The sequence below is a fragment of the Aethina tumida genome, chromosome 5, assembly GCF_024364675.1.
Source record: "Aethina tumida isolate Nest 87 chromosome 5, icAetTumi1.1, whole genome shotgun sequence".
In the NCBI taxonomy this organism is placed as follows: domain Eukaryota; kingdom Metazoa; phylum Arthropoda; class Insecta; order Coleoptera; family Nitidulidae; genus Aethina; species Aethina tumida.
Window position 1 is genome coordinate 23595285 of NC_065439.1, and position 22758 is coordinate 23618042.

The 22758-nt window shown below is 34.0% G+C and overlaps 4 protein-coding genes across 13 annotated transcripts; 2 read left to right on the forward strand and 2 right to left on the reverse strand.

The window, feature by feature from the left end:
* Positions 1-852: 852 nt before the first annotated feature.
* On the reverse strand, positions 853-1508 carry LOC126265644 (putative odorant receptor 19b). The gene is made up of 4 exons (XM_049967725.1): positions 1391-1508; positions 1230-1331; positions 1022-1177; positions 853-969 (listed from the first exon to the last, which is right to left on the reverse strand). Exons 1-4 carry the CDS (start codon positions 1484-1486, stop codon positions 913-915), a joined length of 411 nt encoding a protein of 136 aa, XP_049823682.1. The 5' UTR covers positions 1487-1508; the 3' UTR covers positions 853-912.
* A 58-nt stretch (positions 1509-1566) lies between these two features.
* LOC109595611 (odorant receptor 42a-like) lies at positions 1567-10505 on the reverse strand. 6 transcript variants are annotated; one of them, XM_049968317.1, is made up of 13 exons: positions 10250-10436; positions 10033-10198; positions 9881-9987; positions 9702-9827; positions 9571-9651; positions 8536-9518; positions 8198-8487; positions 7935-8109; positions 7788-7887; positions 7634-7735; positions 2109-2246; positions 1765-2054; positions 1567-1718 (listed from the first exon to the last, which is right to left on the reverse strand). In XM_049968317.1, the coding sequence occupies exons 6-11, from the start codon at positions 9012-9014 to the stop codon at positions 2238-2240; spliced, it is 1155 nt and encodes a 384-aa protein (XP_049824274.1). In that variant the 5' UTR covers positions 9015-9518; positions 9571-9651; positions 9702-9827; positions 9881-9987; positions 10033-10198; positions 10250-10436; the 3' UTR covers positions 1567-1718; positions 1765-2054; positions 2109-2237. The 6 variants fall into 6 exon arrangements, with proteins under 6 accessions (XP_049824274.1, XP_049824273.1, XP_049824272.1 ...); XM_049968316.1 differs by having other exon boundaries at positions 2109-2261; XM_049968315.1 differs by lacking the exons at positions 1567-1718; positions 1765-2054; positions 2109-2246 and adding exons at positions 7032-7179; positions 7243-7398; positions 7459-7568.
* On the forward strand, positions 10469-16082 carry LOC109595622 (uncharacterized). Its single transcript, XM_049967969.1, has 18 exons — positions 10469-10614; positions 10667-10728; positions 11025-11106; positions 11157-11220; positions 11271-11442; positions 11503-11581; positions 12040-12416; positions 12472-12592; positions 12650-12779; positions 12833-13064; positions 13117-13326; positions 13385-13670; positions 14119-14336; positions 14393-14607; positions 14662-14842; positions 14893-15084; positions 15136-15431; positions 15798-16082. Exons 1-18 carry the CDS (start codon positions 10582-10584, stop codon positions 15884-15886), a joined length of 3039 nt encoding a protein of 1012 aa, XP_049823926.1. The 5' UTR covers positions 10469-10581; the 3' UTR covers positions 15887-16082.
* A 111-nt stretch (positions 16083-16193) lies between these two features.
* LOC109595654 (armadillo segment polarity protein) lies at positions 16194-22538 on the forward strand. 5 transcript variants are annotated; one of them, XM_020011072.2, is made up of 10 exons: positions 16194-16287; positions 16611-16663; positions 18136-18324; positions 18377-19206; positions 19264-19555; positions 19614-19933; positions 20014-20326; positions 20384-20535; positions 20800-20896; positions 21735-22538. In XM_020011072.2, the coding sequence occupies exons 2-10, from the start codon at positions 16630-16632 to the stop codon at positions 21932-21934; spliced, it is 2427 nt and encodes an 808-aa protein (XP_019866631.1). In that variant the 5' UTR covers positions 16194-16287; positions 16611-16629; the 3' UTR covers positions 21935-22538. The 5 variants fall into 5 exon arrangements, with proteins under 5 accessions (XP_019866631.1, XP_049824270.1, XP_019866634.1 ...); XM_049968313.1 differs by having other exon boundaries at positions 18148-18324; XM_020011073.2 differs by having other exon boundaries at positions 16231-16340.
* The last annotated feature ends 220 nt before the right edge of the window (positions 22539-22758 follow it).

Here is a 22758-nt window from a genome sequence, read left to right on the forward strand (position 1 = left end):
AAGGACCCAATCTCCGTTTCATCAACAAGTTCCAATGAAAAATCCTAACTGTAGCAAGGACGTGTAGAAGCGTCACAGATAAAGTCAACATTGTTTGCTTTGCATCAGTTTCATGTAACTTCACCATCATAATAATTTCACTGATGACCAACCATACTGTGGCTATCAGAGTATGCGGTACGACGCACAACAAGTAAATTATTTGAAAGCAAGCATTTTTGGGCATCCACAATCCCTGCAAAGTAAACATGATTCGTTGAGCGGTAAAATAATTATTGGGAACGATGTAATCTAAAAGTTCGTAGAACGTAATCATGGCTGAGCTTCCTTGTAATACGGAAATGTTATACTAACAAATGATCATATATTAAGCTTTGACAAAAAGAAGGGTGCCTATAAATAGATAAAAAATTGGAAGATTACTGTTTCTACATAATTGATAATAAGAGAGTTTCTGTCGTTGAAGACATAAGATATACAAAAAAGTGTAACAAATATTCTAAACCAAAATAGCTAGTAGACACAAAAAAATCTTTTTTACATAATATATTTTCTGATGTTTGTATCAAGGCTTATTTCTAGATAACTGTGCTTTTTTGCATAATGAAAAAGTCTGTCTAATATCATATTACTTGATCTAAAAGGTTAATGTATAAATAGATTATAAATTAGATGATTGAATAAGTTTATTCTTGGAAATTGTGCAGAATAATCGTTAATCATTGATTAGATAACTATCTGCACGTGTAGTACACATACATACATTCATACTATACATATACATACAAATGTACTTAGTGGTATAGAAATTCAATAAAAATAATAAAGCACAATTAATTGTGTGAGTTAAATGTTTTATTTAAATTGACTACGAATTTTTACAGGGCATTAAACTAACATATTTTCACCAGTTTACTTATTCTGTGTTTCAGAAATTAATGTATAAGCAGAGTATGAATTCTTTATCCACTAAAACAAATAAATGAATTATGAATTATGAAAATATTAATTAATGACGTACTGCCAGACAAAAAGCCATGTTTATTTGGGTCCAGCCTCCTAATGTTAAAGTTTTAGGTTTAGTGAACACCATCATCATGAAAGTTATTTTTCTTCTTAAAGATGGGGGATAATTCAACCAATCCAAATCATACAATGTTATTAATAAGCTTGTTAGCTAAAATTCTTGAAATTAAATTGATATAATGACTAAGAATGTCAATATTTGCCTCAACTGTTAAAGTGTGACAAGTCCAACACAACAACATAGGTTCTAGAATAACTAGAACGCCTAGGGTGCCGATATAACCAAATTCTTGAATCGATGATAACTGAAAATAAAAGAATATTGTGGTAAAAATGTATTATTTATATAATTAAGTAAACTTACCAGTTGAAATGCATATAAGTTAACGCACATCATACAAGCAGTTAATCCACATTGAAGTAATAAGACAACATTGAATAAATCCTCAAAATATTTCATACCCCTTCAAAGATAAGAGTTGTTTTCTGTAATTATAAAAATAATACTAATACTTGCCTTAAAATAGGTTGCAGTTCATTTATACATTTAACAAGTCGAATTTCTTTAATTAATCTTGAAGATTTTATATCAGTAACTTCAATATTGTGATCTATCTTTGTTAATGCAAACTTGATGACCTTAACTTTGCATTTTAGATGATTTATTAAATTGTATCCATAATTATCAATTACTAAAAACTAATCATTTTTAAAGAATTAAATACAAACGGAACTTACATAAAAATGATCCTGCACAAGAAAGAAACGTGTAAAGTTGGAGAGCTTTTCCCAAACGCGGATAACCATCAGATAACGAGGTGTCGAAAGGAAAATAGGTTTCAAAAGGCAGTTTTTCGTAGGCTAATGTTTTATTTAATATAGGATTGTATTTGTATGAAATTTCTGGTTTTTGACTGAAAGCACCATAAAAGAACGTAATCACACCCGTGTAATATAGTATTTGTACATAGAATGAGAAAAATCTCGTGGACAGCTCCTGTTTTGCCTCGAATTCGTCTATTTCATTTCTACATAACAAATAATGTTAACTTTGAAACATTTCTTTTTCAATTGATTTTTACCTTGTTTTGTATTTGCAGTCCTTCTCTATGTGTTGCCCCAAACCTTGCCATGTATTTTGAAGCTCCACGTAATCCATTGACTTTGGGCTTCTCGTAGGCAAATTGTTAAAGAAATCTATGTCACCAATATTAAATACACTGAAAGTCATAGATCTATCAATAATTTTAATTAGAGGATCCACTTTGTTTTTGATCACAAATATGAAATGAAAAATTCTGAGACTTGAAAGGACATGTCCAAACATAATAATAGACGTCAGCATTAATTGTTTTTGATCCGTATTGTACAGTTGAAGGAGCACTATAACGTCTGAAATAAGTGTCCAACAAGTCGTAATGAGAATGTGTGGTGTGCTGATTAGTTTATAGATTACACTCAGAAATGGATTTTCAGGCGGCCACAAGCCTTGCATCATGAACATAATGCGTTGTGCTCTGAAATAATTTTTGGGAACAAACGTGTTTATGAAACTAGCCATGTCTGGGTTCTTCCAAAAGAATGACTTGTATTTCTGTGGGTTCTGTTTAAGTAGGCGGTTATTATGATTTTCTAACATATAAAAAATTACGAAACTAGAATGATTTTCCCTTATTACATAACAATTTCATAAAAAAATAGGTCAATTCTGGTGTTCCGAGATAAAAAAATATTTTCTAATTATGTATAATTTTATATAACTTCAGTACTTCTTACTAGCTTTTTATTTCTAATTTTATATTATACATTTCTAACACGCAGTCAAAAAAAGGTCTTCTAAACTTAAATTATTGGGATGATTTTTTCTTATTTTTAATTAAAGTGAAGTTGAGGACTAAAAGTCGACTTTTTTTGAGATTCTTAATCGAAACCTATTGGAGGGGTAAACACATTTTCTGTGATAGAGTTGGGTCAAAGTCGTCTTAAAAGTATTTTACGACCAGTCAATTGCAAAGTGATCGAATTTCGAACTTTCAAGGATCCTAAAAGGCACCGGAAGCGGAAATCCTGGCTATTTTTTGTGTAATTCGCAATGAGGGGTCTAAGGATCACCACGAAGACAAAATTATTTCTTATATCTCAATAATCTTGTGAATCAACTTTATAGGTATTATTAGTACAAATTCTTTATGGATATAGTTTATCAAATTTTAAAAATTATTTGCTAAAAGAAATATATTTAAATTTGAATTGTAAACACAAATATATTAAGTATATAAAATGTAATCGTTTATTTTTTCAAATAAATATTATTTTCACATAAATATTATTATTATATTATTAACTATACAGTTTAATAAATAGCACATTAAATTAATACATTATTATCATTTTAGTTTTTCTGTGTTGCCGACATTAATGTATAAGCAGAGTATGAATTCTTTATCCACTAAAACAAATAATTAAATTATAAATTATGAAAATATTGAAATAAGTGACGTACTGCTAGACAGAAAGCCATATTTATTTTGGTCCAACCTCCTAATGTTAAAGTTTTAGGTTTACAGAACACCATAATCACAAAAATTATTTTTTTTCTTAAAGATAGTGGATAATTTACCCAGTCCAAGTTATATAAACATATTAATATGCTTGTTATCTAAAATGTTTGAAATTAAATTGATATAATGACATAATATATCAATATTTGCCTCAACTGTTAAAATTTGACAAGTCCAACACATCAAAATAGGTTCCAGAACAACTAGAACGCCCAGTATGCCGATATAACCAAATTCTTGAATCGATGACAACTGAATAGAAAAAGAATATTGTGATAAAAATGTATTATTTACAAAATTAAATAAACTTGCCAGTTGAAATGCATATAAGTTAACGCAAGCAGTTAATCCACATTGAAGTAGTAAGACAACATTGAATAAGTCCTCAAAATACCTCATACCCCTTTAAAGAAAAAAGTTGTTTTTTTGTAATTATCAAAATAATAAAAATAATACTTGCCTTAAAATAGATTGCAGCTCATTTATACATTTAACAAATCGAATTTCTTTAATTAATCTTGAATATTTTATGTCAGTAATTTCAATATTGTGATATATTCTTCTTAATGCAAACTTGATGACCTTAACTTTGGATTTTAAATGATTTATTAAATTAGATCCATAATTATCAATTACTAAAAAATATTTATTTTTAAAGAATTAAATACAAACGGAACTTACATAAAAATGATCCAGCACAAGAAACAAACATATAAAGTTGAAGAGCTTTTCCCAAACGTGGATAACCATCAGAGAACGAGATGTCGAAAGGAAAAAAGGTTTCAAAAGGCAGTTTTTCGTAGGCTGATGTTTTATTTAATATAGGATTGTATTTACATGAAATTTCTGGATTTGACTGAAAGCACCGTAAAAGAAAAACATTACACCCACGTAATATACTATTTGTACATAGAATGAGAAAAATCTCGTGAATAGCTCTTGTTTTGCCTCGAAATCGTCTATTTCATTTCTACATAATAAATAATGTTAACTCATAAATATTTCTTTTCCAATTGATTCTTACCTTGTTTTGTATTTGAAGTCCTTTTTCATGTGTTGCCCCAAACCTCTCTATGTGTTTTGAAGCTCCACGTAGTCAATCGATTTTTGGTTCCTCGCAATTGTTAAAAAAATCTATGTCAGCAATATTAAATACACTGAAGGTCATAGATCTATCAAGAATTTTAATTAAAGGATCCATTTTGTTTTTGATCACAAAAATGAAATGAAAAATTCTGAGGCTTGAAAGGACATGTCCAAACATAATAATAGACGTTAGCATTAATTGTTTTTGATCCGTATTTTACAATTGGATAACAACTATAACGTCTGAAATAATTGTCCAACAAGTTGTCATGACAATGTGTGGTATGCTGATTAGTTTATAGATTACACTCAGGAATGGATTTTCTGGTGGTCACAAGCCTTGCATCATGAACATAATGCGTTGAGCTCTGAAATAGTTTTCGGGAACGAAGGTTTTCATGAAATTAACCATATCTGTGTTCTTCCAAAAGAATGACTTGTGTTTCTGAACGTTCTGTTTAATTGGGTGGTTATCATGATTTTCTAAAACAACAAATTACGAAACTAGAATGATTTTATCTTATTACATGACAATTTCATAAAAAAAATTAGGTATATTCTGGTATTGAGTAGATATTTTTTTTCCAATTATGTATAATTTTATTTAATTAGAGCACAGTTTATTTCTAATTTTACATCATACCTTTCCAACTCACAATTAAAAAAAGTCTATTAAACTTAAATTATTGAGATTATTTTCAAGTTGAAGACAAAACGTCGTCATTTTTTTCACAGGTTCTTAGTCGAAAATTATTGGACCAGTCAATTACAAAGTGATTGAATTGCAAACTTTTAAGGATCCTAAAAGGCATTGGAAGTGGAAATTTGTTTTTTGTGTGATATAAAGGTCACCACAAAGGCAAAATCATATCGACTTTATAGGAATTATTAGTAAACATTCTTTATGGATATAGTTAATTAAATTTTAATTTTTTCTTTTTGACGTAAACATATAAAGTATATAAAGAGTAATCGTTTATTATAAAAAAATGACTATACAGTTTTACATCACATTAAAATAATTCTTAATAACAGTAAAATTAAATATTATCACTATTAACAAATGATGTGTCAGGTTGTTTTAGGTTAAACATTAATAAAAAGTTGTAGGCTTCTCGACAGATTCAAATTGCTGACGTACCGGAAGTATCAAACGGAAAATACGTTTCAAAGGATAGTTTTTTATAAATCGCTATCCCGTTTACTCCAGGATTATATTTCCAAAGAATATCCGGTTCCTGTTTGAAAGCATTTATAAAGAAAATTAATAGTCTTATGCAATACGTAGCTTGGGAGCAAAGCACACAATAAACAAGTAAAGGGTTTTTGACTTTTTTTCTGGTTGTCTGTTTCCTTACTGCAACGAAATTATAATTGTTTGTTTTATTTAATATTGAATTATGTTGTTTTACCAGAAATATGCTTTTATGTCAGGTCCAAATTTAAATGCCAAAGTATATGTTTATTTAATTAATTTATTCACTTCTTTAACACACAAAATTCAATAAACCTTTCAAGAATACTAACCCGAAGTCTGCACTTTGTATTTCAACACAAACATTTAATGATAAATTCTTACAACATCTAATATGTGTGCCAAGTTTAAAACTAAAATAATCGTAATTATTTTTTAAGTGAGATATATAATAAAATATATGGAATCATAGAAGGTCTAATACATTATTTTTTGTAGGAATAATCTTTGAAACGTGAACCTTATGAAATTACTTCTAAATATTTATAAAATTTTATGACAATTTTTTTGTTGAAGGGTTTTTATAATTTACCTGCAAAAAAAAATGGATTACTAAGAACATTAGTTCCACTACTACCCCTATTAACAATTTATCATTTTGTATTATTACCTACCATAATTCCATAATCTGTACTTACTTATGTTTCTTTATTCCGTTGTCAAGCAATTATGGTAAGTCATTGAAAACAAGTTTAATCAATCAATATGGTATTATATAAATTACATTAAACGACTAGCAATTTGTTTAAATTACTATTCACTGCATAATTTTTTATCTACGGACATTTCTTATAGATCTCGTCAATTTTTATATAATATTTTCAAACCTATATGGTAATTTAAATATATATACAGTGTAACCATAATTAGAGATACTTTAAAATGTTTTATAAATGCTCTCTTATTGTTGTCTCTAATATGTAATTGGTCAATCTAATTTTATTCTTTAAAAAACTTTATTTTTCAATGTATAAAATCATACGCATTTTTTATTTTATGGTTATTTATTATTTTTATAATATAAATATATCATAACTAATAGTGTTTAAAAGAACATTTTATTTTGACAATTCATATTAAATAAAAAAATTATACCTAAAATATTAAATAAAAAGTTTCTGTAATGATGTAGTTTTTCAGAATAAAAATAAAATAAAATAAGTAATTTTGAATATTAATATCTGTGTATCATTTTCCTTGTTCCTGGGTCTTTGAGATCAGTGTATAAGCTGAATATGAATTCTTAAGAAGCTGAAGTACAAAAAGTATTAACTGTACTCCTTGCACACACTAAATAATAATATCCAAACTTACCGATAAATAAAATGCAAAATCTATATTCAGCATCCCCGCTAGTGTCAAAACTTTGGGCTTTTTTAGCACCATCATAAAATACAAGAGCTTCCTTCTCAACGGTGGTGGGTAGTCCAGCCAATTTAACTCATACAATGCCGAGAGTACATTGTAAAACTAAAATGTATAAAAGAAAACTTAGCAGAAAATATTTTACAGTAGACGTATTTGTCTTACAACAAACTTAAGGATTCATATCGAAAAGCGTAGACAACGATCCACTTAATATTAAAGTGGGCTCTTTTTTACACTTTGTACTTGACGCGTTTATAAAGGGCGAAAGCAACCTAATAAATATGTATGGCGTTTTTTCCCCACTTTCTGCGAGGGTATTAAAAGTTATTAATCTTACCTCCTCTGTTAGCGACTGACTAATCCAGCTTATGAAGAGCGGCTCAAACAATATTAATACCAGGATGGAAAACAGGTACGAAAGCTCACCGACTGATGTAATCTGTTATATAAAGGCATTAGAAAACAGAATGGAGTAAGTTTTGTTTACTTACTAATTGGACGGCATACATGGTAAAACATATGATCAACACACACATTCCGTATTGTATTGCTAACTGGACGTTGTACAGCTGCTCCAGAATTTGTACACCCCTAAAATTGAATGCTGAAGTACAAGTTTACAAAGAGAACTGTTTTACTTTATGATAAATTTAACTTCTTCGATGCATTTGATCATGCGCATTTCCACGATCAGCAACGAAGCTTTTTTGCCTTTGACTTTTATATCACAATCTAATTTCCGTAAGGCAAACCTGACTGTTGTAAGTTGACCCTTGAGCATCCACATGTACATCCAAGCACTCGTGTCTAAAACTACAAAAACAAATTCAAGGAGTTGAATTACAAAAAAGAAAGAAGAATTAATGGTTCTTCTCTCTTTTTCGACTATTCACAGATTTACTTAAGAAAGTTTCAACGCATCCAATGTACATGTAAATTTGATATAATTGTCCCATGAGATAATATCCATCGGTTATGGACGTATCGAAAGGAAAATAAGTTTCAAAAGGGTAACCACTGTACAATGAAGTTACGTTCAGTTTTGGGTTGAATTTGTAATAACGTGGCTGTTTAATTAAGTAAGCATTAAATATAACCAGAAAAACAGCCATGAAAAATGTAAGTTGAATACATAAGCATTGAAATTTTACATGTAAATCATTTCTAATTTTGAAGTCCTCGATTTCGTTCCTACAACAAGATTAATTTACGTTTAAGTTTTAGTGTTTATTTTTTTACCTTCTATTATATTTGTCCAATTTTCTATAGAATCTCGTCTTTCGTTGCCAATATTCTTTAATACACTCGTATGAGAACCCTACGGGAGGTTTATCCAACGTTAAGTCAACATCATTCACATTAAATATCAAAAAGTCAACATCTCTTTTCAATATATTAATAATCCTGTTATACTTTTTCTTCAGGAAAAAATGCCAAATGAATATCCTTTTACTGCAAACCATATGCAGAAAAATTACTGCAATTGTTACCATAGCTTTCGTCCTATTTGTTTCGTAATGTTGATATGCCATTATAATTTCAACAGATATTAAATACACTGTCGTGAAAATGTTGTGAGGGATGCTCCAAATCAAATACAATATCCGAAGGCAAGGATGTTTAGGACTCAGCAGGCCCTGAAAAGTTAATACATTTTCATGGAATGAGAAAAAGTTTTTTGGAATGATTTTTTGCAAGATTTTTTCAAATGATTTCATTTTTATGAGTTAATACCAGCATTTACATTTCAAATATGTCTATTCGGAAAGTTTTTCTCCCACTAACAATTTTAGTAACTATATTTAATTAACCTAACTAATTCTATATAGAGTATAATCAAAGATAATTATTTTAGTTGCGCAGTTTATCTACTAAATTCTGAAATAATATCCTCCAATGACTAACTCCTTGGAACCACCGAAAGCAACTTGTGTTTTATATGTGGCGACAGCTTTAATTTTTATGGGCTTGTAGGTTTCGAAGCTTTCCAAGACTTTATTGGAAAAAATGTCCAAAATGTTCAATTTGTTTAAAACATTATCACCGTAAACAATCAGGGGAGATTTGAATCTTTTAAGGTATTGGCAACACTTTATGTACTGGCCATATCTGAAATCTGGTTTGTTCAAGGGATTCAAAGTTTTTTCAGGCTGTATTCTGCGCATATCCCATAATTGTATGCTGTCATTTAATCTGTATGAGCCTGTTAGTACATGGTAATTCTAAAAAAATACATTTTTCTATTTGATTGTGAATTAATGGTAAAAGACGTACATGAATGTCAAGACCATTTTTTATTATGTATGGCCCACGGATGGTGCCAACAATCGCCTCCTTGGTACGTATATCCCATATCTAAAAACTGAATTAATTTTAACACAATCACTTGAGCCATTTACTACTACCTTCACTTGGGAATCTTGAGCAGCTGACAAAAATATTGTGGGTGAACGAGGAACAGATTTGACTGTAGATACTGGCATTTTGTGGTAATTGGAGTTAAGTGATTTACATTTGTAGAGCTGCCTTTGCTGTTAACATCAAATATATAATATTTGAAAGCAATTTTCTTGAAAAGCCAAACCTTTGCGTTATTTAAATCCATTATGCGAATGGCACCACTTTTTTCTCCAAAAATAATGGTGGAACCAGTCTTGTCCAAATCGAAACAACTAATTTTCGCCTGTAAGTCTAAAAAGAGTTAAAAACTTACGATTCGTAGTATTGAGCAATTACCTCCGAACCTGAACGTTGCCAAGTTATCTAACCTGCGTAAATAAGCCTTTCCTATCTCATTGCAAGTAAATATTGCAGTAATATGTGGCGAGAATTGAATAAACTCTATGGCTAAACTGTCTCCTTTTACAGCCCAAACCACCACTCCTGAGTCCGCGTGAATCAACTGTAAAACTTAAATGATTATGCAGGAAATATAATCAAGAAGGAATGAAACCTGGATGTCTCCACATTCATAGCCCACAGCGACGAATTCTCCATCGATGGCAAAAGACAAGGCCGTGACGGATTTGTAGGAATTTGGGACTGCAAACTCGTGATTAATAATACACCTTTTTCTGCCTGCGTCCCCATATGTCTTGATTATATAGTTAGGAACGTTGTGGATGTCATCCATGTTATTATTAACTGACAGATTTTGTTTATACTAACGTGTGAATGTTTGACATCTTATCAAACTTCTTATATTGATTTATACCAGTCATATTTTATTTATACACGTATACATGATTATTTAAAGAAGAAACAAATTCGAAGTTGTTTGGGCATATGATGCGAAAGCCCTTCACGATTCCGAACAAGGTAATTGGGAAGTTGGTTCAAATGGCGGATGATGCAATTTATACAATTTCAGGAGTGCAAGGAATCTACAAAGGACTCTAATTCTTTTGAAGACCACGAACTGCTTAACCTTCGGTAAGTAATTAACCATGTTGTGTCCTTATTGTGTAGCTTTTAATGTTTTTTTAAATGCACCTACTATCGTTTAATTGTTAGGTTGTAAAAATTAGGATTTGACAGTTTGTCAAACTTCATTTATTCAATCCTCGCGATATATGTAAGGGGTAAATTCAAAGTTTTCTCGACATACCATGCCATTTATGATTGGGAACATGGGTTCAGATTTGGGGTAATGGGTTATGACCAATAACAGACAAGCAAAAAATATTTGGGCGAAAAGGTGGATGATTTAACTGCTGATTTGTTTAAAGGCTCACATTTACTGAAGAAGTAGACCAAGCACCACAAGACAAGCCTTCCTGCTCCGGAGACGCAATTAAATCGACAAACAAAGTAAGTGTGGCGTGATTTGCAAAGAAATATGATTTTTTTTATCATTTTAGCGCCAAACTCATCCCTTGCGTAACCCAAACCACCGATTGCCAAACTTATATAATCTCCCTCAAGGTGAAGCTGTTCTTTTTTGTTTAACCTGAATGTAACTGGTGAATTTTCAGGTTACAACAAAAAGATTGAGCACAAAACTAATCTAGCTGACTGTGCTGATTGCGCACAGTCGAACGACAAAGTGCAAGACGTCGAACCAACGACCAGTCAAGACGATTGCTTGTCCCCTACAACAAAAAACAAGGAAATCCCCCATGAAGATAACACCACGATAAACTCATAGTAAGTATAAATGTTTGTTGGGCGTACATTCTTAATTAAACACACAGTTTTATTTGACAGCCCACAAGAACGACCTGAGTCTCGAACCTTTCCCTTCAAATTAACCCCCAGTGGCAATTTCAAAGTCAATTCGGATCAGGTAACGTCTTCAAAGCTCAAAGAAGTTACTTACATCTAACTACAATATTTATAACCCTCATTGTTTAAGTTTAGTTGCATGTATAAATATTAATGTCCTTCCTCGGTGACTAAATCATGTGTCGCTTTTATACGACAGAAACTTGGGGAGGTTAAAATATAACCGGCTCGATGTACTAAAAATGGTATATAGAGCAATGCGTAACATCCTCATATGTTCCCGAATGACACGTTTTATCTCCTTTGACACGACCTAATCCATAAAACATTCGTGGTGAACTTTCGATTCAGCTTTATATGTAAATAAAATGGCAAATAGATATGCCCTTAACTCGACGTGACGGTTTGATCAAAATGCAAATCACACATATGTATGTGAACCAATAACACATCGCACTTCCATAAAAATTCAATCCAATCGAATAGCTTCTATGAAAACACCATGTGTATTATTTACAGGTAATTTTCGTTTCCGACAAATTCAGTGTACTTGTGGCGGATCCGGCAAACACCCAAGTAAACATAAATTCCGATCCCCAGTCCACCATGTCGCAACCGTCCGAAGACATACCACAATCCGCGGCCATGGCCGCCATTAACGAACACTTCCACGGAAGCGTCTCCAATATTGGATCGGTGTTTGCGACAAGTCCCACCAGGAGCTCCCAAAAGGAAGCCTCCGAATACGACACCAAAAAAACGTGCGAAATACTCGAAGATCTTGACTTATCTAGACTCGGATACAGCGAGGAGTCCACAATAAATTGGGATAAAGTCAAGCTACCCGAAAAGAAAAATCTTTACCTCGAACTGCATTCAAGAATCATCAATTATAAGTACCTATTAATTGTTTGTTAGGTTTAAGGTGTAGGTTCACTAATGACGTTTCAGGAATACAGACTGTAAAGTTTGTATTGGGAACGAAGAATTTAATTGTCACTTAATAGTTCTTCAGTGCTACTCCGAAGCTTTCAACGGTTACAGTGCAGTGAAAAAGGTGGAATTACCTCAGGTACAGATGACCAAAATTTACTCGAACACTCTGACACTAATATGACTTTATTCGTAGGAAGTATGTAGCGCCACAACTTTCGCTTTCATATACGAATGGATGATATCAGGAGAACCATCGTATCAAGAACTCACACGACATAATGTTTTGGATATTTTTACTGCCGCAAAATATCTTAAAATGAATGGTTTTTGTTATTTAAAACATTGCATAAGCAAGTGACTTACAAATATGTTGTAGATCTGGTTGAGCAATGCTGGTACTTCATAGATGACCAGGAAGTTTTCAGCGAAGCGACCGCCTTCTTCCTGTACATGACGGCGAAAAAGAAAAATTTGCGAGAAATTCGCGAAATAATGATTCCCAGAATTCAGAATTTCTTCCTAATGTTAGTTGGGTCCCAGGACTGGCTCGAACTAGATATTGACGACGTCAAAGATTTCCTCACTTCCAATTATATTTCTATTAATTGGTATTTTTCAAACGTCTGTCATAATTTCTTTATTGTTTTATATTTTAAATAGTGAAATGGAGGTCTTCATGTCAGCTGTAAGATGGTTAAAACACGACTGGGATAACAGAAGTGTCCACAAATACCAGCTTTTGGAGTGCGTCCGTTTCGGCAACATTGCCCCGTGGCAATTGATCGATATCAAAAGAAACCCAGAGAATCCTGAATTCATGGAACTAACCAAGGATCCAATGGTTTGCAAAATGATCGACGATGGCCTGGCGTATGGAAATATTTTTCCCATAAATTATATTAATTTAACCTAACATGTTTGTTGACAGATACGTAATAATTAAGTATTGGTACGGCCAAGAGAACAGCGAATTCCAACACTGGAATTCAGTTTTGGGACTAAATGAGCCACCAATCAGAAACTGGACTGGATGTGACAAGACTTACTTCACCTATAGGGAGTTTGTGATATACCTCGACCAGTACAGGAGAACCCATTTGGACGATAAGGGCAAGGCCAAAAAGGAAGTAACAATGTCTCCTAGAATAACAACAAATGCAGACGAATTTATGTGTACGAAAAAAGTAAGTGCGAATAAGAAACTCAGTAAGCTTTCCTGAGTGTTTGCTGAAACAATAGTGTAGATAATAAGTAGCCTAATAATTCCATATATGTAATGGACCCATTTACAAACACTAATATACAACACACTTTATTATTTGTATGTCATATACATTTTTATACACATTTCTATGTTAAATAAAATATGTATATTGTGGATTTAGTCTTATATTTATACCATACAATAATAATATAAAGTTGAAAGCAATTAAAATAGGTAAGTTGAATGAAAGTGTACTTCATGGAGGTTAATAGTTTTATTTCCGCAGGATAATTAACACGATAAGAGACTCAAAAGGTAAGGTTTATCATTTAAGTGCATTTCATACGTTTATTCCAAAAGGTACATGTTTCAGCAATATGACTGCACTTACAATGCCAAACTTTTACCTTTTGGAATACCTGTTCTTCTTCAAACTAGTACATGATTAATTTTTTTAGGAAAATTTAAGTTCAAATCCAGATACGAAGACTCCAATAAATCCGAATCCAATTTCTAAGCCCGCAAAAGTGGTTCCTAAAATTGAAATTGCAGCAAAGCCGCATGAGGAGATGAAACCTGTTGTAGAAACTAACACAAAATTACCAGATAAATGTGACAAATTGTTTCCGAAAAAGGTGTTGAAGCTTTTCCAGTCAGTATCGAAAATGAACACAACGTAAGTTACCATTCTATTTGATAATAGCATTTAGTTTTCAAACATATAACTTGTAGTCCAGATAATACATCATTATTTAACCGGGATAAAGAAACTGTTCTTATCTTTGGTGGCTTTGATCCACATGGAAATTATGGCGTCGGTAGAAACACAGGGAAGGATATTTTCCAATACAAACCAAGGGACAATACTTGGGAATATGTGGGAGATCTGCCAGAGCCGAGGTACTATCACTGCATTGCCTTCTTCAGAGGACGGGTATATCTTGTGGGTTTGTAAAACTTGATCATACATTGGTAGATCAAAGTCAAGCAAATACTTTTAGGTGGAGCCGATCCAAGGGAGGAGGGCAAGTGTAAAAGTAAGGTCGTCAATACCGTTTGGAGTTTCGACCCCACAAACAGATATTGGTATCATGAAGGCAACTTGATGATGCCAAGAAAGCATTTTGGTCTCGTCGTGTGCAATCAAATGTTATTCGCTATAGGCGGTCAAGATAAACAAAAGTAAGTTAAGATGCAAGTCAAATCCTTAAAGTTGGACTTAATTATTGTAGGGTTTTAAGATCAGTAGAAAAGTATAACATCTACCAATCGTCGTGGGAGGAAGTGGCACCATTGAAACAAGCCAGAACTGGACTTTGTTGTTCCCAGTTTAAAGATTGCATTTGGGTAGCTGGTGGACTTTCGGGATTAAAAAATAGTACCATTCTCGACTCGGTGGAATGTTACAATACAAAAACTAACCAGTCAGTACTACATTTATTAGAGATTACATCCACGAAATAAAATTTTTTTAGATGGACGGAAATCACGAAACTGAGTTTTCCTCGTTGCTTTTCATGTTTGTTTTTGTTGCAAGATCGTTTGTTTATCATCGGCGGTGCCGAGAAATCAACTAGCCATTCTACAAGTTTAGATATAGTGGAGCAGTGGGACGAAGATTCGGAGAAGTGGAAGTCGAAAATTGAAATGGAGATTCCCAGACATGGCCATATTGTTACCAATTTTGGAACGCAATTAATGATTATCGGGGGAGTCACCACCGCTTACAAGAAAGCTTTGAACAGTATCGAGTGTTTTTGCATTGAAAGAGGTTTGTTTTATTTGATTAAACACCTTAATTATATATGGAGGATGAAAATTAAAACTTTAATTAGTATTTTATTTTTTAAGATTAATACACTCCTCGTCTTTTGAAGTGTTTTTTGTAAACAAATGTTTATTTTTATGTCTATTAAATATATAAAAAGTAAAATAAATGTAAAATACTGCAAATATTTAAATAATTTAACTCAGTCAATAAAACATATTGAAACTATTTTTAAATCTATTTTAATCTAGGAAATTCAAATTAATTATTTAATTTATTCACTTCAAAAGAGGCGCAGAGTAATTACCCTTTTTTATAAAGTTTGAGTTAAAGATCCACCGACAAATATTTACACTTGTTATCTTTTAGGTACATGGGTGAGCGGCATTTCTAATTTGCCCAATGCTTTATCTGGCCATGCCGCTGTTACATTGCCCCCGTCGAATTGTCTGCACTGAAATATTTGCCCTTATTTATGGCCCCATTTTGAAAACCCCGCTTTGTATTACGCCGCTCTACACGGCGGTAGTGTCGTAGCGTTATCATAGATGACGCTCGTATAAGTGCCGTTTACACGATAATAGTATTTTATTTATTGTTTTATTTGAAATTTTACTGAATTTTAATAGTAAATAAAGTAAAAAATGTTCAAAACGTTCTAAGATTTAATTGTTTTCGTTGACGAACGATAGATTTTTGTCCCGAACCAGTGTTGCTGGAGATCCGGCATCGTTGCGTGTGAATCTACCTGCAATTGTAATCTATCGAGATCGGTCTCAGACGGGTGCGGTGTTGTTAGTCAGTTTGCCATTTGTAAACTGGTGCTTTTTTAAGTGCAAGTGTAATTTTGTGGTGCAAGGTGAGTTCATCGACGGTTAGCTGTAGACGGGTGATGCGTTAGTCGTGTAACAAGTAAGAATCTCAGCGTGATTTGATCGGTGAACTTCTAAACAACAACATGGAGGACATCTTATCTCTTTGTGCGTGGGTGCATTCTCTTGCATGATGCACTTGTTACGTTGTTTTGTTATGTGATATTTCGACTTGCGTCAACTCCATTTTGTTGTACTTGCCGTTTCAAAATTGTCGAAATTGTGTGCGTTTGACAAACACCATAGATCAATGTTTGGTATTTCTCGGAATTCTGGTGACTAATACGTTTTTGATTTTGAAATGTTTCAGGTGTGAACACCACCTCACCATGAGTTACATGCAGACAAATCAAAATCGGCCAAGTAAGTACTAACAACACAATTATAGAGCTTATTTAGGTTTGTTTTTATATACAAATACGTTTGTCTCCAAAGTTACATCAAAGGAAACAATGTTGTGTTTATTTTCGTGTTTCGAAACAGGAAACGGACTATTATGAGTTATTTTTGTTTACATAATTATTTCGGGCGATAATTTTAACCGTTCAGTTTCCCAAATTGTGGAAAAAGCAATAGACAATGATTAAACATTAACATTCAGTGTCAATTCCATGAACTGATGATTTATTGTGAATGATTCATAGATGTCCTGATTTCCAACATAAATATTCAACAATAATTCACAGAAAATTAAATAAACACAAAGAAAAGCTTGATTAGAAATATATTAATGCTTATCAAACATTGTTATAAGTAAAATATGACAACATTTACAAACAGTCAACTTGCTGTAGTAGAAGATCGAGAAGCAACCATGTCAGTATGATAGTATTAAATTATTTTATAACATGTTGGCTAATAAATTGTGGAATTATTTATTTTATACCATGCTATAGTAGGAGATTGAGAAGCAAGCAAAAATTTAATTTAATTTTTAATTATAACTAATTAATAGTAACAAGGTTTTACTTTTATATACAGCAACATTTTACACAACAAAGTTTATAAAAAGAAAACAAATATATAAAAGTATTTCCATGTGAAGATAACAATCAGTTTTGTTTTTTATATCTCATAAGCTTTTTTACAAAAGTCAAATTATTATTACTTGTAATACAGAACTTTGCTAATTTATTTTTTAGTAAATTTAATTTAAAGAACGAGTACTTTGGTATAACCAACTTATAAACCAAATTTGTTTACAAACATGTACTAAAATATTTTAACCTAAAAGTAAACATGTTGGCTGCACTGATGAAAAATAGAGCATGTTGGAACATCTTCCGTCAATAAATTAACCAATTAAATTGTCACTTATAAGTACTTTTAGGACTACCAACTTATAAACCAATTTTTTTCACAAATATATACAGGGTACATGTAATAAAATATCCTAACCTAAAAGTTAATATGTTGGGCACACTGACGAAAAAATAGAGCATGTTAGAACACGTTCCAGCAAAAAATTAACGAATTAAAGATTGGTAATACATTGTGGAGTTGTTTGTATACCATTTGTAAATATGTTTTCAATTTTATAAATTTTATTTAAGTTGATTTATATTTTTCCTATATCCTATACTTCTCCAAATTATTTTGTGTTACCTATTTACTATCATAATACAAACAAATCCTTATCTGGTTTTCTATTATTTGAGATATAAATATATTACGATATTTTTATCGTAAAAAAACGGATAAGATGAAATAATTCACTTTCGTTATCACAACATATACTTACTGCTTTGCCACTGGACTGTCACAAGTAACATACATCACAGAACAACACAGAGCACACACTGTACCTAATAAGAACGTAACTCTATCATTTTTAGTGGCTCAACAAGGACACTACCAACAGGGTCCCGGGGACCTCCCCCTGGCCTCCTCCAAGGAGCAGACGCTGATGTGGCCACAGGGAAATTACTTCGGCGACTCCGGTATCCATTCCGGGGCCGCCACCCAAGTACCATCGCTGAGCGGCAAGGAGGATGAGGAAATGGACCTGTTCGACCTTGACCAAGGTAAGCACGTCGATGATTCCGAGTTACTCGATTTGATAACGCTGCGGTTTAGGTTACGGCCAAGGATTCACGCAAGATCAGGTGGACGAAATGAACAACCAATTGAACCAGACCAGGTCGCAGAGAGTGCGAGCCGCCATGTTCCCCGAAACGTTGGAGGAGGGAATCGAAATTCCGTCCACGCAATTCGACCCAGGCCATCAGACCGCTGTACAACGTTTGGCGGAGCCCAGCCAAATGTTAAAACATGCGGTGGTTAATCTGATCAATTACCAGGATGACGCCGATTTGGCAACACGCGCCATTCCGGAGTTGATTAAGCTGTTGAACGACGAGGATCAGGTGGTGGTTTCGCAGGCTGCCATGATGGTGCACCAGCTGTCCAAGAAGGAGGCCTCGCGACACGCCATCATGAACAGTCCTCAGATGGTAGCCGCCTTGGTGAAGGCGATCTCCAATTCCAACGACTTGGAGACTACCAAGGGAGCGGTCGGCACCTTGCACAAGTTGTCGCACCATCGTCAAGGTCTCTTGGCAATCTTCAAGAGCGGCGGCATTCCCGCTTTGGTCAAGTTGCTCTCGTCTCCTGTCGAGAGTGTGCTCTTCTATGCCATCACGACGCTGCACAACTTGTTGTTGCATCAGGACGGTTCGAAGATGGCCGTCAGGCTGGCGGGTGGTTTACAGAAAATGGTGGCGCTGCTGCAACGCAACAACGTCAAGTTCTTGGCCATTGTTACTGATTGTCTGCAAATTTTGGCCTACGGCAACCAGGAAAGCAAGCTTATCATTTTGGCGTCACAAGGTCCCATTGAATTGGTGAGGATCATGAGGTCATACGACTACGAGAAGCTGTTGTGGACCACCTCCAGAGTACTTAAGGTAATACCTCAAACCCACTTGTGAGTGAATGTATTCTAAAATATGGATATTTTTCAGGTTCTCTCAGTCTGCTCAAGCAATAAACCTGCTATAGTCGAGGCAGGTGGCATGCAGGCACTTGCCATGCACCTGAACAACCAGAGCGCCCGCTTGGTGCAGAACTGCCTGTGGACTTTGCGTAACTTGTCCGACGCAGCCACCAAAGTGGACGGTCTCGAAAGCCTGCTGCAATCCCTCGTCACAGTTCTTGGGTCGTCCGACGTGAACGTCGTGACTTGCGCCGCCGGTATTCTGTCCAATTTAACGTGCAATAATCAAAGAAACAAGGTCACTGTTTGCCAAGTCGGAGGTAAGTGCGCTAATGTTACAGTTATTCAAGTTTTGACAAATTATTCTGTTTGTTTTAGGTGTCGACGCTCTGGTGAGGACCATTGTGAACGCCGGCGACCGTGAGGAGATCACAGAGCCCGCCGTGTGCGCCCTACGTCACTTGACCTCACGCCACGTCGAATCCGAAATGGCACAGAACGCCGTGCGACTGAACTACGGTATTCAAGTGATCGTCAAATTGCTCAACCCTCCGTCACGTTGGCCTCTGATGAAGGCGGTGATCGGGTTGATAAGGAATTTGGCGTTGTGTCCGGCAAATCATGCTCCACTCAGAGAACATGGGGCTATCCATCACTTGGTACAGCTATTGATGAGGGCCTTCCAAGACACTCAAAGGGTAAGGTTTTAAGAAGTGGTGTTAAATCACATAATATTGATATTAATGGAGTTCTTTATTTAATAAATATATTATTACAGCGTACGAGCGTTGCAAGCGGAGGCAGCCAACAGCCGGGTACTTACGCCGACGGCGTGCGCATGGAGGAGATAATTGAGGGCACGGTGGGCGCGTTACACATCCTGGCCCGCGAGTCCCACAATCGCGTCATCGTCCGACAACAAGGTGTCATACCCGTCTTCGTCGGACTGCTGTTCAACGACATCGAAAACATCCAGCGCGTCGCAGCAGGAGCCCTTTGCGAACTGGCGGCCGACAAAGAGGGTGCCGAAATGATCGAACACGAGGGGGCCACCGCTCCTCTCACCGAGCTCCTGCACTCCAGGAATGAAGGTAATGCCACAATGATGTGGTGAAATGGATCAAATAAGTAATTTGTTTTCCGCATAGGTGTGGCAACGTATGCTGCGGCAGTGCTCTTCCGTATGAGCGAGGACAAGCCGCAAGATTACAAAAAGAGACTATCCATGGAACTGACGAACTCGCTGTTCCGCGAGGAGAACCTATGGAACCCGGACCTGGGCATGACTCCTGATCTACAGGTAATTTAATTGTTGTGTTTAATTTGGCCTCTTTTGAGATTTGCCTTTTTTGAGTTTTTTGACCAAGCTATTTCTACCTTTAAGGTAGGTATGTATATAGCTAGTGTCTGCAATGCAACAAACGCTGATTGCGTTGCTCAGTTTTTGTTGGATTGTTTGCTTGAAACGATTTTTGTTGTCATGTCACGACACACAGTAGTATTTATTGCACTATTCTTGTTTGTTTTTTTTTTGGTTTGCATTTTTTTTCACTGATAATTTTAGGACATTTTGAGTCCTGATCATCCGTACGATAATATGTACACCCAGGGACCACCGAGTGTCCACAGCAGCCACGGCGGTAGGCCATATCAGCAACAAGGTAATTAGGCACAACAAATATTTAAAATACAATTTTAACAAAAAATACTAATATTTACACTAATGTTGGTTAAACTATAAACTCTATATTATACATAAAATTAACTATAGCTGTTTTACACATGCCAATTTATTATCCAATTTTTAATTGGTAAAAAAAGTGATACAAGATATACAGTAGTGGTTATAATTATGGCAACTTACTGAAATATATTTGGTATATAGTTTTTGGATGAGGGTGCGTTTGACCCCAGACCTACAAGAGAACCATTGGTTTTCGCTAAAAATGTGACCAATTTGGACTAGAATGGATGAGTAGTTTTAATTATGAAAGTGATTAAACTGTACCATAATTTGGTGTTTAATTTTGAAACCTTACATAAATTGTGCAGTTTATCAGCCAACTGTTGGAAGATAGGACAAGCTTAATTTTCATCAATTTCCTAATAAATTTAATTTTAATCTCTCAATAAATTAGTGTATGTAAAACAGCACTCGATAAAATATTGAATACAAATATAAAAACATATTTAAATACAATTCGGAACTGTATTAAGAGTAAATTTTCTATTTTCACCATCAGATGAATAGCATACCTCTCTCTTGAAGCTAACACAATAACAGGTGACTTTGTGGTGTAGATTGATTTATATTTGATTTTTTTATAGTAGATGTTGAGCATGGATTTTTGTAGGCAATTACCATTTAATTTTTTGTAATATTCATTAACGTCAGACCTAAAGTAAACACCTCTTAGCCGTTTAGGTATTACTTTAGATGTGATGTTAATTAAACTGTGTTAATCACCGGCGGTTACTAAAGACAAATTGTTGGTGTAGGGTATGACCAGATACCAATAGACATGCAGGGTCTGGAAATTGGTTCCCACGGCGGCGGTAACGGCTCCGCCTACAGCCCCATCGACGCCATGGACGTGACCAGCGGCGAGGCCGACTTAAACTTTGACGGCATCGACCAGTTGCCCACCCCGCCCCAGGACAACAACCAGGTGGCCGCCTGGTACGATACTGACTTGTAAAAAACAAATCAATTAAGCAACACGCTAAAATTTCTGCGTTTTTTAAATATGTTCGATTAGACTGTGGATTAATTATTTTATATTGAGTTTTGTGTGCCGGTGGAATGGATCACTTCGCCCCCGTCATTGTGTTCGTTAATTTATTTTTTATCATTGTTCGATTGATCGAGTTTTTCGATTGGCAGCTGACTGTAGAGACATTCTACTGGCAGATTTTTTTATAAACTATCATAATCTATTTTTTAATTAAAATAATTTATGCATTTACCTATTTTCCATATTATATTTGTATGTGTAGTTCATTACATATTACGGTTTAAACACATTAAGTAAGCAGTATTGATAGTGTAATAAATATAATCATAGACTAGCGATTTTTGTTATTTTTTAATAAAATCAATTTATTAATATTATTCCTATGTATTTGTTATGTATGTCGCACAATTTATATATCATTATTTTTGGTTCATTGCTATTCTTTTGTCATTCGATTAATTCCTACAAATGCGTTACTTGAACAGGGTAGTTTTTTAAGGCACTGCCTTTTAATCAAATGCATGGAATATTTATAGGAAACATTAAAAAAATTATGATTAAAAAATTACATGTTGTTTTATTTTCCTTATCTACTTGAGATATAAAAATGAGATGATTATTAATTGATAGCTTATCAAAATTACATTTTCCGAAGAAAAACATCAATCATCTCTGGTAACTTACCAAGATGAGTGAATTACTAAGTTTTTCAGACAGTCACTACTATTATAGATGTTTTAGCCGACTTTTCTTAACCAACAACATATTAACATATATAAATTTTACAA